A 17121-nucleotide genomic window follows, 5' to 3' on the forward strand; every position below is an offset into this window, starting at 1 on the left:
ATAAAGTGATGGCACAAATTTAAACAGATGATATCAAGTCTGATCAAAATCTGTAACTTTAAAGAAATAAATGGACTTGCATTTCTCCAGGGTCATGTTTTCCCTAAGTGATAGTTCAGTAAAAGAAAGCTACTCGATAAAAATCTCAGCATCCAGAAGAATTTAATGAAGCTCTAATTATCATGCTCAAAGAACATAAATGGTACCTTTTCATGGAGGAAACTTGAGGCTGAGACTGAAAACTGGGTCATGTAAGGAAAGTTGGAGAGAACAGGACAGTGTAGACTGAAGAAATAAAGTCACAAGGGGATCTGTTCACTCTTCCTGATGAAATGGACGTGGACAAGAAAGAAGCATATTGGTTTTTTGTGGGCAGAACCAGAACTAAACAGCAAGTTTGAAGTGGAAGATGTCAGGCCAGATTGAAAGTCTACTACTATATCTGAAAATGCAAACAAAAGCAAAAGCCCTGTGCGATTTCTCCAATGGCCCCTTGTTATAAATATTGTAGAGTAGCATCTTGTGTTGATGTGCGAAGTGGGATTTGATGATTTGGTTTTAAGTTTAGTCTAGGGGAATTTTAGAGGCAGACTATTGAGTCTTTAAGCTGCTCAAGTGACGATAGCCACCTCCAACATCGCTGACACAAAGGAGGAACCTCCTCTTGGCCTCAGGATGTATCTTAGGAAAACTCCACAAGTACAGAATCTGGAACCCAGAAAATAAGTAACATTCAAGTAGAAATCAGCCTTCTAGAAAGTGATGCAAGGTTTCTGCTTCATCATTCCCCCAGTCCCAAGCTGCCTGCTTCCCAGGTCTGCAGTGGCTGTTTGCAACCAAGACAGGAGAAACTGGTGCCACCTGCCTTTCAGCCCTAGCTCTCCTTGCCCTGTCACCTCCTCTCTGCCATATTCAGATCCTCCTGCATTCAAGGGCCTTGTGAGTTACACTAGCCTCACAGTGCTTTTGTCAAAGCCTCTTGAAATGCCCTTTCTGTATCATACATCAAAGTCTTTACTGTCAGAGGCTGAAAATGACTTTAGAAGCCATGTGGGTAAATCATGTCACTTACAAATGAAGCAAATCTAATTCAGATTAATTCCTCAGCCCCCCCCCCCATTCACCCTACAATCAGAATTTACCACTCCTTTCTCTGAACTGTAGCAAAATTACTTGTATAATTTCTGGTACCTTATCTGTTCTAGAATAAAATTATTTTTGAAGTTTAAGACTCCTAACAAGAGTGCAGAGATTTTTATGTTTAATTTTGGTAAAATACACATAATGTAAATGTATCATCTTACTCATCTTTAAGCATATATTTAGGAGTGTTATATACATGGGCTTCATTGTGTGACTAATCTATAGAAATTTTTCATTTTACAAGACTGAATCTCCATATCCATTAAACTGTGGCTTTCCGATGAGCACAAGAGATTTTAAAGAGACCTTTTGTCATGCAGTATGTGATAAAATAAAGGGATTTTTGAAGTATATATGCCTCTGCTATAAAGAAACTGAAAGCTTTAATTTCAAGAGTTAGTTATTTATAACCCTAGTAAAAAAGATTTTAAAGATTTTTCTCTTGTGAGGCACTATGGGAAAAAGAGGATTAACATTTATAAAGATTCACTATTAGTGAGAAAGTTATTAAATTGTACCTAAAGGTATTGGTTGTCTTTAAGTTTTATTTCAAAAGTTATTATTTCTTGGAAACATGTTTTGAAAAGGCAAAAGATTTATATGATCTGAAGAGAAACCAGAGTATGGAAACATGTTTTTAAATAGTAATAAGAATTGTTATGCTCAGTTGTTACAACACTTTATTTAATCCAAAAAGTAAGATAAAATAGAAAGCATGCATAAAAATGAATATTTTAGAAAATTATTAGTATGTTCTGAGACTTTTTAATGGGTAGTCTTTAATTGTTTTTGAATAATGGCACATTTTAAAAGTAGTGGGCCAGAGATTTAGCTCAGTGGTGCCGCCACCTGGCTCACAAGCTCAAGGTCCTGAGTTCAATCCCTGGTACCAAAAGAAAAAAAAAAAGAAGAGTTCAAGGTGGTTAATAAGCTCTATGTGGAGTCAGTCTGCCTGGTTTCAAATCCTGCAGCCACTACTTAGGAGCTGTATGACCTTGAACCAGTCATTTAATCTGTACATGTATAAATTGAGAGATAACGCTCTCCACCTCTCAGGACCAATGAGAAGATTAACTGAATAAAGTGTGGAAAGCGCTTACCACAGTAACTAGTGCTAAATACTTAATAAATTTTAGCTATTATTTTATTTTAGTATAATTTTAGTGCTTTTACTCTGGATAAATAATCTATTGTATTTTTGTTAACATCAACTTATTTTCATTCATTTTTTGGTTTTTTGGTTTTTTGAGACAGAGTCTTGCTATGTTGTCTAGGCTGGCCTTGAACTCACTAGGTAGCCCAGGCTGGCCTAGAACTCAAGATGATCCTCCTGCCTCAGCTTTCTGAGTGCTGGGATTACAGGTGTGCACCACCATGCCTGGCTTTCATTCTTCTTTGTGTTAGAACCAAGCAAGGCCTTTCCTTACGGTATGGTTCCTTCCTTACCCAGTGCCTTGCACACAGTTGGGCAAATAATAGGTGCCTAATGTAGTGAATCTTTGTTTGAGTGAAAGAATGAGAATTACACTCTGTGGATGATCATTTCATCTACATAAAGATTTTACTTCTACCTTGCCAATCCTATGCTATTTGTTTCTTTTTATTGCCAGTCTATTTTGGTTTGGGCCTATGTTTCAAAGTTTAATGGACAGATAAAGAGTAGGCATATCTGCCCTTGTTCCCCACCTTAAGGAGAAAGCATTGTATCTTTTCCATTCGTGTAAGGCATTTTGCTGGAAGTATGGAGTACATGTCTTTTATCTGTTGAGAAGGTTCTGTTCTACTTCTAGACTTCTGATAGCTTTCACTATGAACAGCTGTAGAATTTAGTCCAATACTTTTTCTCCAACTAGTGACAGGATCATATGGCTTTTTCCTTTCCTCTGTTAAAATGATGACTTCTGGGGGTGGATCTTCCAATGCTGAACCAACACTGCCATCCCTATAATAAAACCACTTTCTACATACTGCCAGATCTGACTTCTAATAGTTTGTTTTGTTAAATAAATTTTTATTTATGTTCATACTTTTTTTCTGTTATCTTTATCCAGTTTAGTATTAGCACAATGTTGATTTCCTAAAATTAGGGGAGAAGTATTCCTTCTTTTTTCTGCTTTAAATGTTTGATATAATTTATCAGTTAAAATGTATATGAGCCTGTTGTTGTCATATAGGTAGGTTTTCAAGCTAGGAATATACTTTCTTCAATAGGTGCTATTCAAATTTTATATTTCTTCCAGAGTCAGTTTCATTAATTTGTCTTCCAAAGTACTTCATAGAAGTTGTCAAATTTATTTCAAAAAAGATTTTTGTAATATGCTTTCTATATCCTTTTAAATTCTGTAAAATCTGTGGTAATGTCTCCTAGATCTTGATATTATAATTAAAAATGTATAATTGATATTGTGTAATAGGAAGAAAAGGTCTAAAGGAGCAGGGAAGTGGGAGGGTTAGGGAAAAGGAAAGAAGGGAAAAGAAAAAATATGAAAAAGGAAAAAAATGGAAACAAAGTCTTTGTAAATAGGGAAGGGTGGAGGGGCTGAAGGGAGGGCAGGGGAAGGGGAAAAAAACGAGAAACAAGATACTCATGTAATGGTACAAGATCCTAGTGATGAATGTTTAACTGTATTGTGTACCTACAATGTACCAATAAACTTAATGGAAAAAAATTGTAAAAAAAGAATGAGAATTACAATATTTTTTAAGGTTTATAGAACATATTTCGTTATAACAGTACTGAATAATTGACATCATGCAGTTTGTTTTTTGAAACTAGGTTTTTCTGTGTAGCTCAGGCTGATCTTGAACTCAATGTGTAACCTAGGCTAACCTCGAACTCACATTGATCCTCCTGCCTCAGCCTCCTGAGTACTCAGATTACAAGCATGCACCACCACACCTGGCTGACATCTTTTCAGGAGTATGTTCAAATGGGAAAAATAAAATGAACTAGGTTTTCAGGCTGTTAACTGTTGGATTTGTTTTGTTTTGGTACTGGGGTTTGAGCCTAGGTCTTTGCACTCGGGTGCATCCCCTGCCATTTTTATTATGTATCTTGAGGCAGGGCTCCACTGAGATGCCCAGGCTGGGTTCAGACTTGCAATCAATCATCCTGCCTCAGCTTCCTAGAATGCTGGAATTTTAAAAAATCCTACTCACTAGGGCTTATTGAATGTAAGGAGTATTTCAGTGGATCACTCGAGGAGACTAAAAGGATGGACAAATTCATGGAGAAGAGAGGCAGAACAGCACTGCATATCTTTGTACTCCAGCATGAAGGCACGAACTTTCTATTCTGTGCTAACCTTGGTGTATTGGATGGAGAGGATGTCAGTGCAGGGCTCTCAGGGCACGATCTGGGGCACTTCTCCCATGTGTTCCCTTCAAGTCTCAGTCTCCCCACCCATGAAAGTGAGAGGACGACACCTAAGATCACTTTGCCATTAACAGGCTACGTGGAGCCACCTTGCTAAACTCAGGTGCCCGGAACGCTGTGCCTGCCGCTCTGAAGATGGTGCCAGGGCCCCTCCCAGCCTACCCTGCTTCAGTCCTAAGTGCTGCTCTGGGGAACAACATCTCCCCCGAACAGTGCCAGCCAAGAAGCTGCAGAATGGAATGTGCCCCCTGGGCCAGGTGTGGAAATCCAGTGTTACTGCCTTGAGATATGAGGCTGTTTCTGCGGAGCTGGGCTGTGAGTGGGCTGTAATACCAGCCATGGCGGTTTGCCCTTGGACCAGGAGCAGAGAAGCAAGTCTCTTTTGCTCATGAGGGCAGAATGAGAGGAGAGTTCCTTTATTTCCTTGCATCAGTTTGCTCTGTGGACTGAATGCTAGTGATGCAGTATCTCGGATAGAGTTGGTGCATTAGAAAAGCGATAAAAATAAATGAAACTTCACAGGCATGGGGAGTGGTCAGGGAAGATTTTATAAGGGAGACAGAGCTTGTTTTGGACTGTGAAGAAGGATGGGGGTGAATTTGTGTTGACACAAGCCCAGGTGGTAGCTGGGAAACTGAAGGGCAGATGGAGGAGGACAGGGTTCCCACATGTGCTGTGCAGGTTGTTCACTGCACAAGGACATATGACTGAGGAGATGCGTGTGCTAGAGTGGAGCCACACACTCTGCTCAGCACTCCCAGAGCCCCACATAGGCTGTGTCCCAGCAGACTGGTGGGGACTCCTGAAGTGGACGGTGGGCCAGTGGTGGAGAGCACTTCCTTGATCTAGACTGGAACCAAGGCGGGAAACGTGCAGTGATGATCCCTGAACCCATCTGTGTAAACCTGGGGTTTCTCAGGCTAGGAGCCCTGTTTATCTCATGGGAAACACATCTTTGTCCTTTAAAAATTATATTTGCCTGATCTTTCTCCAAAGCAGATTTTACAAGTGGCCCACTTTGCTCCAGTATCAGATCAGTCTGATTTAATTTTATAATCCAGTCATGGAAAGAGAATCTGTCCCATGACTCCAAAGCATTCTGTTCTGTAGCTCCACTATAATTACAGACAAATGCATCTAATCTTCATATCATGTGTTCTCCTGAGCTACAGAATTCCTTTTTTTCCTGTATTTGATAATGTTATCTTGTGATACTACATCATTTAATTATTCCCCAAAATAGATGTCTTCAGAAATCTGTTCAGAAAGTGTTTTGCTGTTCTCAACTGAAGTCACAGCTGGGGTATTCACTTGGAAATTAGTTATTTTCAGAGCTTCGGGATTACTGTTTTTCGGAAGGGTCTCATCTGCCACTCAAGACTATTGAAGCCTCCTGCAGATCACCGAGGGAGTTTCATAAACTCTGGAAAAGGACGAAGTGGGTATCCTTGGGGGTCTTCTGTATCAGATTGAATCTGGTTGTCTTCTCTGGTATTAACTTCTAAATGTCTAGCTATATTCAGTTCAGTATCCCTGTAAACATTTTCTTAGCATCTGCTTTATGTCAAACAGTAGAACATGGGAATACCAACAAGAATCAAGCACACTCTCCATCTAAACAAAAATACAGTCTCTAAACTTGAACAACGGGGGAAATGGAATTTGATTTTACTAGCTCTGCTCCCTTCTAACTGCTTCTTTTAAGCAAGTCTGTTAATTCCTCAGAGCCTCATTTTCCTACAAAACTGGAGCTGTTCCTTTCCTGTAGGAGGCACACAATACTGTGAGGATGAATTTCACTTATCTAAGGTGAATGACACTGTTTAGGTAGTCGCTGTGTGTTCTCTTTCCCTCCTGTCCACACCTGGGTATCATCATGGTGTGTTTACCTTTATGGACTGAAGGAGACTTATTATTTTAGCTTTTTTCAGGTTTTTTTTTGGGGGGGGTACTGGAGATCGAACTCGGGACTTTGCGCTTGCGAGGCAGGCGCCTGAACCACTGAGCTAAATCCCCAGCCCATAGCTTTCTTCAAATCAGAGCCATTTTATTGGATTCTCTTTTTCTCTGCCTTCATTGTGTCGCTTGTGGGAAGTTGAGTGGACATGATACACTATATCACAAATAAGGAACCACAGTGGCTCATACAAGATGAGTCAGAGAGTGAGAAACCATTTAGGTTGGGTTATAACATGTTTTCACTTTTCATTTTCTCAGTCTTTTTGTTTTTTCTGTGACATCTCTCAGGACTCTTTAGGGAACAATATTCTGTCATTCCAGATTCCATTAACAGGTTGTAGTTGAGTGCCCTGGTTCATAATCCTCTGATAAGATTATTTCCCCTGAATATGTTTTCTTACACTTAGTCACATTAAAACTCCTCTGCCACTTTTCTGCCCACGTCCACATCTTCATTCAGTTTATCCCTAATCAGCTTGGCATTTCAATCTCTGGAAGAGCTTAATGCCATCTGCAAACCTGGCAGTTTCCCCATGCACTCTCTTCCAGATCGTTTATATGAATGTCGACTAAGACAGCACTCAGTTTGCTCTCTGCATAAGCATTGCCTGAGTGGCAGAGCATTTAACAACTTAATCACCAAATTAATAACATCAAGGACCAGCCACAGATCATTGCATTTATCCAGACGCATGCTAATCTTTTCCGAGTCTTTTTTATTCCTAAAGCAATTGTCCATAATAGAAAGTTCTCCATGTACTGAAAGAAAATTTTATGGTCTTTGAATTAGATAACAAGTCCAAATTTGAGTTAAGAACCCCTTCACCATGATAAGGCCCCACCTGACTCATTTAGGTCTCATTTATGTCTCTGTTCCAGAATGTCTACAGTTGTGAGTCCTATGTTCCTTTCCATCATTTTATTTAATCCTATTTTTAAATGTCATGGTCATGTCTCAGCTAGTTTCTAAATACACAGGCCTAATCAGTCAAGTGATTGAGTTGTCAAGTGAGTGCTGTTCAGTAAGTATTGGTTTGCCAACTACCAGAAAATAGAAAATCCTGTCATCTAGTTATTCTACTAGCTCCCAAGTCATCTCCAGCCCTGATTCATTCCCTCTAGTTTCCTCCACTTCCAGACAAAATGGTCTCTCACATCTTGGGCACATCTAACCATATTTCCTCTCTGCTTACAATCTTTGACAGTGTTTTGGAGATAGTTGGGGAAACTTTGAATATAGATTCAGTAAAGATGTTCATAAAAATTGTTAACTTTGTTCAGGGAGATAGTGCCATATTTATATTTTAAAAGGCATTGCCCTAGATTAGGAGATTTCACAGAGACAGAAAAGAGGTAAGGTTTACTTGGGACTAGGGAAGAGAGGAATGGTTTCTGTTTAGAATGATGAAAAGGGTTTGAAAATAAATAGTGGTAATGATTGTACAATATTGTGAATACTTAATACCATTGAATTATAGACATAAAATTGTTAAAATGCAGTTTGTTATGTATATTTTTCAACAGCACAAAATAAAAATAAGTCATTGCTAGTTAAAGCTTATTCTTAAAAAATGGGCAGGAGAAACAACATTTTGGATTTGTTTTAAAATACTCAAACCACAGTCCCAGTGACAAAAACAGCAAGTGTGTATATGAAAAGGCTTGGCAAAATGTTGATGATTATTGAGGATAAAATTTTCCACAAGATAGAGTTTGTAAAGTATCTTTTGTCAGCTGGCCATTAGGTCCCAAATACTCAGCTAAGTGAGCTGGACCTAGCAGTTCCCCGCCTCACTCAGACCTTTGGGCCTGCGGCCTCACCTTGCAGTTCTGTGTCCTGGGCTGGCAAATTCCTTCTCATCCGCCAAGACCCAGCACAACCCCTGTGAAGCCTGCCTGGACTTCTCTAGGCAGGCAGAACTGCCCCTCCTCCGTTCCCTGGTGTCCTCTTCCAACTTCTACAGCTTATGTACCCTTCTACAGTCTTTTCTTGTCTCCCCACTGACGTGTGCAGTGGACAAAACTTATTTTTCTACCTTGAAAGTAGAAGAAACTTACCTTCCGCACACATCTTTCTGAACAATTGGAAACTTTCATTGTTGTTTGAGTTGTGTGCTTTAAATTGGTTGGTAAGGAAAAGATTGAAAAATGGGAATGAGAGTAGCAGTTATTGTAGAAATCTTCAGACTAGCAAGGGACCTTAACAGTTACTCATATGGATATTGGTCTTTGTGTTTTCACTGTCTGGCGACTGCTAACAAATTTTTATATTTCAGGCACTTACCACTAGGTGCTCAGTAAATTTTTGCTGAATTTACTGACAAATCACAGCCTTTTTTGCAGTCTAGCTTGGTATGTATGTGGATGTAGTTTTTAGAAGGCAGTTAAACTTTTGGCGTGTGGGTTTTATTTTGGTTTGGTTTTGTGGTTCTGGGGATGGAGCCCCAGGCGTGAAGCAGGGTAGACAAGTGCTAACCACTGAACCACACCCTGGTCCCCTTGGTGGATTTTCAGAGCCACAGGGAAGTGCCAGGAGAGCTCTCTGGGTTGTGGAGTCCTCGCTGGCCCAGGGTGGGTGAACTGACACATGTTGCCAGTGGGTGGCAGCAGGCGCTCACAAACTCTCCGAGACAGGTGGGCTTGGCTTTGCCCTTCCCGCAGAGGGTGGGAAATAGAATCCTTAATATTTCTAGCTTTATTTTCTAACTTCTTAAAGCCTTGAGGTGTTTTGTAGAAAAAATGGGGCCTGAGTTACAGTAAGCGAGGGCCAGAAACTGAGCACTTTTAGACATAAATGTCTAGACCAGTGGTGGGAACCCACTAGGTGCCCAGCTATTTCCAAAGTTCTAAGAAAGCCTTCTCTCCACATGCCGTCTGGGTTGCCCAGCCAGTGCTGTCAGCCTCTAGCTTGAAGTTTGACCCTTATGTGAGTTTTGGTCATCTGGGGATAATTGACATTGTAGGTTCAGACAGAGTGAGAGGAGAGTAGATTATCTTATGAGGAAGGAGAGGGAGGAAAGGCCATGCCACTCTGGAACTGGCACATTTGAGGGTAAAGGAGGTAGCTGGGCCCGCAGGAGTACGGTCCACTCAGTCTCAGGATGACCTCTTCTGGCTTTCTGTAGAAGTCCTGCCCAAACCACTACTTCTAACATCCCTAGTCAGTAAGTCCTCACTGTGAATCGCAATACACACCTGTGTGCGGTATTTGGAAATTTATAAATGCAGTGCTTATATTTGTTCAGGCCTAACTAAGCTCAGAGCTTATAATCAAACAACAGGACATAGTCAATATTTAAAATCCAGAATATTCAGGATGGTCCATGATTCTCATATGGGATGGGGGTCAGATTACAAGACAACTGGCTTTGAAAGGTAGTACCTGACATTGATGCTGCCAGCCACACATCGTGAGCAGACAGTCAGAAGAGGAAGAAGCCATGTTAGCTGCAGTAATAGTACAAGAGCATAGATGTTTGCTGCAACATGCTAACAGCACTTCCTATTTCCATAGCATTTCAGAGTTTCCAAAACATTTTCAATGTAGCTGATTTCATTCTCTTCCCAGTGACCTGTAGGCCAGATATTATGGAGTGAGGTAAAATACATTAAACATTTAGAATACTGTTGAGTGCTCAGCAAATGTTCAGTAGTTTTTAAATTAAAGTTATCATTAGCTTTCCTCCTTTTGGAGACAACGGCCCACTAAGTTGCGAAGGCTGGATTTGTGCCACCAAACTCCTGGATTTGTGCCATCCCCCCTCCCCGCCCCCAGGAGATGGGACTATAGATGTGCACCACCGTGCATGGCCTTAAGCCTGTTTCATACATTTGGAAGCTGGGGCTCAGAGGCAGTTACTTGCCCAAAGTCTCACGACTGACAAGTGGTGCAAGAGGGCCAGAATTCAGTTCTTTGGCTGCTATTTCTATAACTTTTTCTCATTATCTTACAGATGACAGGGACCACTTAAGCTGGCCTTGCCTGGGCTGAACCACGTTTTCAGATGGTGTCAGCACAGAAGTCTCTGAAATCGTGCTCATAAGTCTCACAAGCCCTAGTTGGGAAGTGGGTGGAAAATGATGAAGGTATCCTCTTCCTTGGTTCACAAGAGTTAAATCTAAAGTCTCTACTCATTTTAGCAATAAGGGGAGATGGTTCATTACCTGGTCCATCAAGGAAGCTGCGGGCCATTAAATTCACATAGGTCTCAGCTGCTAGGCTTGTTAAGAAAATGTTACAATAGAGGGAAATTGACAACACAGGCACCACAGATATTTTTAGTCTGTACTTCAAGGATGTACATCTTGGATTCTGTTTAGGATTGAGCATGGGGGATGCTTTTGGATTTATTTTACAACACTACGAACCAGAAAGTCCCTACGGACCCTCTCCTCTGTTCCCATCTTATCCATGGGGCCGTGTAGGAAAACTGACAGCGGCAAGATACACTCCCCTAATTTTCACACCCGGATAAGAGTGGTGTAATCTTTTTCTTGAGTGGGTAATTTGATAATTCAGCTAAAAGTTGTAGCTGCGTCTGTTCCTTATACCAGTGACTCTACAATAAGTTGTTTTTCCTTTGGATATATTTTAAAATGTAAGCCACTGTGACACTGTTTATAACCGAAACAAGAAACAAGAATCTGGAAAACTAAATGCTGCCCAGTAAATACTGGCTAATTACTGGATGTCCTTCAAAGGGGATTTCATGCAGCTAATAAAAAGAAAGAGGTCCATTGGTATTCTCTGAAAGCAAATCACTAAGACATATTTTAAGTGCAAAAAAAATTAAGGTTCCAAAAAAAAGTTCTTGTAGCATGCTGCCATATGCTTGTGTTTGAAGTAGATATGCGTGCAGTCACATCCACATGTTTTCCCCTGCTGGTAAGATATGCTTGCAACTGATGATGGGAAGTATGTGTGATAAGAAAGTACTACCAAAAGAGAACATTTCATTTTTATTTTATTCTTTTATGTACTTTTAAAGACCAATTGATTGAATGATTGATTTAACGGTATGATGTACTTTTTTTTTTTTAAATACAAGCCTCTTGTCTAAGGTTGCACAGCCAGGAAAGAGTACAGTTAGGATTCACAGCCTAGATTGAGATGCCAGAACCCATCTCGGAATCCTAGCATACTGCCTCCTACCAGTGTTTTCTTAGTAGGATGAAGTACTTCTGTCATTTGCTAGCAAGTTATAAAATTTTCACGAAAATACCTGGATTAAAAATGCCCAAGGGCCAGGAGCTTTGAGAATGTGCTCATTCTCCAGAAGAGGGCTCTGTGCCCCATCTAGCTGCCATCTTCACTCCTTCACACTATGACTGTGGCTTGGCCAAGAGAGGTCAGTGACCCTGAGGCAGGAAACACAAACTAAGATTTCCAACAGACGAATTAACTTAAGGAAAAAGCATTAGGATAGCTAGAGAGGTGGGGGTAGAGGGAAGGCATGAAAACAGTTTCATTAGCCAACTTGGTCAATGGACAGGTGCGGGAAGTGGCAGATAAACCCAGCCAGAATCTATAAATATACTTCAGTATCAGTGTTCAAAATCCACTAAATAAATGAGTGAGTTAGAAAAGTTGGCAGCATTCAAGCATCTAGATGTAAACCTTTAGTTCTGGGCTTACTTCCTATGGACACTTCTGTGATTTGGGTATATTATTCACCTAGAACAGGCTTCAGTTTCCCCACCAGTCAAATGGACAGACCATTGCTCTTGGCTCCTTCACAGAATTGTAAGACTTAAGTAAATCAAGGAGCATGCTTTGAAAATACAAAGCTTTGTGCAGAATGTGTGGTTATTGTTAATGTCACTGCAGTTTATCTCACAGAAGAAAGTTGTTTTGAGACAGAATGATAAGAGGAAGTATCAGAAAAGTATTTCTGATAGCAACATAGATATACCTCGACCAATAAAAGAAAGCGACCTCATGGGTCCTTTACTCCAGTTCTCCCTTTTCATAGTCATGGACAAAGACCTACAGAGTCCAAGATGTGCAGAGCAGTGATAGTGCCACGTATAGATGGGATAGTAGCCAAAGAGGTGGCATATGCTACAGGCCCCCTGCCGGAGGGGCTTACTGAGCTCTGAATGTTGACCAGAGTCCTGGAAGCAAGTTGATGTGAAGCTTAGTAAGGAATTGGGGCAGAAGTAGGGGGATGGACTTCGGTGATCCAGCTCCAGGATGGCTGAGAGCCTCAGAGGAGCAATTTCAGAGTGCCCAGGGACTTGGATAGGATAAATGACAACTTCCTAGAACGGGCTGTTCCAGAATCCATAGAGAAAAGGAAATAGCCTGGCCTCGTCCCGGATGCGTTGACAGGAACCAGGGTAGGAAGTATTTGTAGTGGGACGATTAGTGCTCGTAACATCATCAAGTTCCTTTTGACTCAAAGAAGGAAAATAGAAAAAAACTTCAGTGCAGCACACATGGCAAGTCAGTTTTCATAGTATGGGAAAGAGAATGGAAAGGATAAATCAATAGAGGGAGATAATGCCATGTGGAGGGTGTTGGACTCAGAGTCTGAGAGCTTGGTGTGAACACTGGCTCTGTCACTGACTTGCTTAATGGCCTTCCCATGCCATTTTCCTCCTCTAAGTCTTGGCTTCCTTATTTCTAAAATGAAGATCCATCTCCCTGTCTTCTAAACTGTCATGACAATTAAATGCCCTTTAAAGCAACTAGTGTATAATTTCTAGACCTGATGCCCAGTAAGTATTGGTCTACTCATTTATTTTGGAAAGAGATCCCCAGAAAACCTCCAAGACAATATGCCAGTTGGAAGTTGCAAGTGCTGGAAAGGCCTAGCTGACAGGGGCAGTATAGAAAGGCCCTTTTTACGAGTGGCAAACCAGACTAAATGTCTAGAGTTGATATTGTATGTGAGTGGGGGGAGTGTGCTGAAGGCAAAGTAAGAATGAGTTTAATATAGACATAGATGTAGACTGCTTACAAGGGATTGTGATGCCATTAGTGTGTTAATGTATGGTTCCTCTAGGTCCATGACAAATTGTGAGGATACTGTGTACTGTATCACTCAGCTTGACTCATTTTTGTGACTGCTCATAAACACAGGATGGGTTTTATGTTCAATGGTAGTGGCTTTCTTCAGTTTCCTCTTCTCTTTGTATTGGTATGAAGTGGTAAAATGTTAATAGCAATTTTTTAAAAAAACTAAAAATCCAAGGGTGGAAAACAGCTGGGAAATCAGAGTGAAACATAAGAGTCAGAAAATAAGGAAATCACAGGGATGTAGAAGATTGACCTAGTCTTGCCTAGAATAACATTGAAGTTCCCAGTTCTAGAATTTTTTGGTAGCCAGACACCAGAAGTCCTATCCTAAAATCACAAAGGCAGAGCGAGAAAGGACATTTTATATTATTTTGCAGGTAGATAAATTGGAGCTAGAAGAGAGGATGAGGCTTGCTTGGTATCTTAGGGTGTGGGTGTGGTGGTCGCAGAGTGAGTGTGAGAACCGTCTCCTGGCTCTCATGCTGGGGTTCAGTCTGCTGTCGTCCTCTTCTTTGTCTCACTCCAAACACTCGTACAAAATTAATTTGTGTGGGTTTTTTCCCTTTCTTCAGGGCCAGGTGCTTTCGGGGCAAAAAAGTCCTTGGAGATTATGATATCAAAGTGGAACAGGTAAGCAGCCTGGAGCCTCGAGTTGCATCTGCGTCATCGCCACTCCCTCTGGCACCCTGGAGTGAACCATCTAGTTCTGCTGCATGGAGTGCAGTGTCCTCCTGCTTCTGGGCTCTTCATTGCTTCCCTCCCACCCTTTCCCTAGGGCTTTTCTCGATGCCAGGCATGGTCCTGGAGGCTGAAGCTTTTTTTTTCTTCCTTGATGTCCTTTCACAGTTGTTGTGTTGGTACAGAGGCGAGCAGTATGGCTCTTAGAGCTCTTACAGTGCAGGGTTCCCAGCTGAGGAAGACCATAAGGAGTGGCTGCCTAGGACAAGGCCTCACTGCCACATCTGGCAGGTGTGTCTGGAGCTGCCTGTCGCGGGGCCTGAAGCTGCACTCCAAAGGGAGCTTAGCAAGCACACCCTGTGTGTATCCTCTTTACCTTCCTCTGTCCCTTGCTTTATGATAAATAGATTAGGTCCATTTGGGGAGTTAAAATTATATATATATATATATATTTTTTTTTTTTCTCCTTAGCAGAAGTTACTCCTCATTCACTGCACAGTGTGTTATGATTTACAAATAGTTTCCTATTCATTATTATATTCTGTTCTTTTTGTTTAATTTTTCTTTTTGTGAGACAGGGTCTCACTATGTAGTTCATGTTGGCTTGGAACTCTCTGTGTGGATCAAACTTAATGGAGATCCTCCTGCCTCACCCTGAGTGCTGGGATTATAAGAATTCTCCACCAAGCACGGCTTTTACATTCAGTTCTTCAAACAACATGTTAGAGTTGATCAAATGTTTTCCATTATTTATAGTGAGGAAACTAAAACCTGAGCAGGCCAAGTAATTTGGTTGACGTGTTATGCAGCTACTTGGGAGCAGAGCAGAACTAAAGCCCAGTTACCTAAGCTAAGCCTAGTGCTTTTATATTAAAATTGAGAAAGAGGACATTCATCCTGGTTCACATCCTCACACTAGAGAGGCAGCACAAAGGATGCTAGGCTGGGAGTCAGAAGACCTGAGTTTTATTCTGTCGATGGTAAGTTTTGTTTGTCCAGAAAAGTCACTTAACTGCCCTGAGGCACAGTTTCCTCCTTTGGTAAATGGGGATAATCAGCTGGGTGTGGTGCTACATGCCTGTGATCCCAGTACTTGGGAGGCTGAGGCAGGATTGCCATTGTGTTTGAGGCCAGCCTGGGCTATATACATAGTGAGTTCGAGGCCAGGCCGAACTATGTAGCAAGACCTTGTCTCAAAAAACAAACAAATGTGGGGATAATCATCTCTGTCCCACCTGCCTCATAGGGTTACTATGAGAATTAGATGACACCAGTATGTGAAAAAGATTAAAACGGTAAGTGTTTATCAGTGGGGCTGCTGCTGCTATAGGGGACACTTGGCAAAGTCAAGACTGTGGACTTACTCCCTGTTACCTTCCAGGCAGAATTTTCCGAGCTCAACCTGGTGGCCCGTGCAGATGGGACCTATGCTGTGGACATGCAGGTGCTTCGGAACAGCACAAAGGTTGTCCGGTAAGGGCCCTTCTGTCCTTGGGGGTCACTGTCACGTTCTCCACTTCTAGCCTGAAAAGCTGGTTTTAAAGTCAAGTGTCCCCAGGAGATAACAGTGCTATGAGTATGGTGTTCAGAACTTAATGGTGTATGTTGCGTGGAAGTGGAAGGGAAGGCAGCTCTCCTGCCTTTGAAGAGCTCTCAGTCCAGTAAGTTGCAAGGATTCAGAGCTCACTTAGAAGTAACTGGAGTCCTGGACTCCTGCCTCACTCCCTCTCAGTCAGTGTGGGTCTGTATTTTTCTCTCTCCATACATTTCCCCTGGAAGGCAAGGTTCCATTTCTTTTAAGTTTGAAAACATTTGATCTAGTCCAACCTTTTCATTTTACAGTGATGTTTAGATTTCCTTGGGACTTGGTGACAGAACCCTGTGTTCTATGTGAGTTCTTTTGACTCTCAGCACAGTATTCTTCCTATAGTCTTCATTTCTAGAAACTCCTAAGTCTGATAGGAAAACCTAGGGTTAGAATAGGCTTTCTGGATAGAAAAGAACTAGCAGTTATTGAGTACTTCCATGCCAGGTGGTATGCTGGGTGCCTTATACATGGGATATTGTCATCCACACAAGAGTTTCTTGAAGAATATAATGAGAATTCCAGATGGGGGAAATGGTCTGCACAGTGTTGTTCTCAGGAGCTCAGTCTTGTTCCAGGAGGTGGCTCTACTTCACTCTCTTCTCCACTTCAGTCTGTAGTACCCTGACCCTAAAGATTTCAGTGTCCAGGAGGTCAGGGACAGGAAAGGCCAGGGGATGTCTGGGACCTACCATCAGGAAATGTGAGCTTATCTGTTCTGAAGACTAAAGAAGACCAAAGAGAGAGGGGGAAAGAGAGAGAGACAGACAGACAGACCCTCCCAGGTGAGAAGTGAGCTCAACTAGAACCTTACAACAGAGGCTGGACAGGTTCCTCCAGCTGTGTCTTGGAGACACACACACACATAGCAGGTGGTGACAGAGAAGCTTAATAGGGTGCCTGGAGGGATCTGGCAAAAGTTAGGCAGCACTTACAGGTGCCCAGTGCAGAAACTTGGGGGCTGGCTGAAAGTCTAGAGCTCCATTCCTATATTGGGATATGAGGCTGGAATTTGTTCTCAGGCATACAGCTAGAGGTTTCCAGCATCCAACAAGACCTGGGCAGTAACAAAAAAGGCCTAGGGAAACGGTTGGAGCAGCCCAAGTTCTGGAGCAACTAAGGAGAGCTCCTTCAACCCCCACTATATAAAAAGCCTTGTCTCCACTTCACATTCTGTGCATGTATGGAAACTCACAGTAAAACCCATGATTTTGTACAATTAAGTATGTGCCCATTATTATAATTTAAAAAATTTGATCCCTGGGCCTTTGTGGGGCTGGGGTCTGTAGGTGGGGATTGGATGGGTTCTCCAGGCAGAGAACCGTGTAGGTCACTGTGCTGAGTCTTGGAGCCTAGGGG

General features: G+C 41.8%; 1 protein-coding gene across 1 annotated transcript in view; it reads left to right on the forward strand.

Moving 5' to 3' along the window:
* The window catches only part of Syn2 (synapsin II), a 162315-nt gene that overhangs the window by 104554 nt on the left and 40640 nt on the right, over positions 1-17121 (forward strand). The window contains exons 2-3 of the mRNA XM_004875120.3: positions 14072-14129; positions 15559-15650. Coding sequence (XP_004875177.1) covers positions 14072-14129; positions 15559-15650 — 150 coding nt within the window. The remainder of the gene's footprint in view (positions 1-14071; positions 14130-15558; positions 15651-17121) is intronic.

The sequence above is a fragment of the Heterocephalus glaber genome, unplaced genomic scaffold, assembly GCF_053883595.1.
Source record: "Heterocephalus glaber isolate CG9 unplaced genomic scaffold, H.glaber_assembly_v1.0 deba00000768, whole genome shotgun sequence".
Classification (NCBI taxonomy): Eukaryota; Metazoa; Chordata; class Mammalia; order Rodentia; family Bathyergidae; genus Heterocephalus; species Heterocephalus glaber.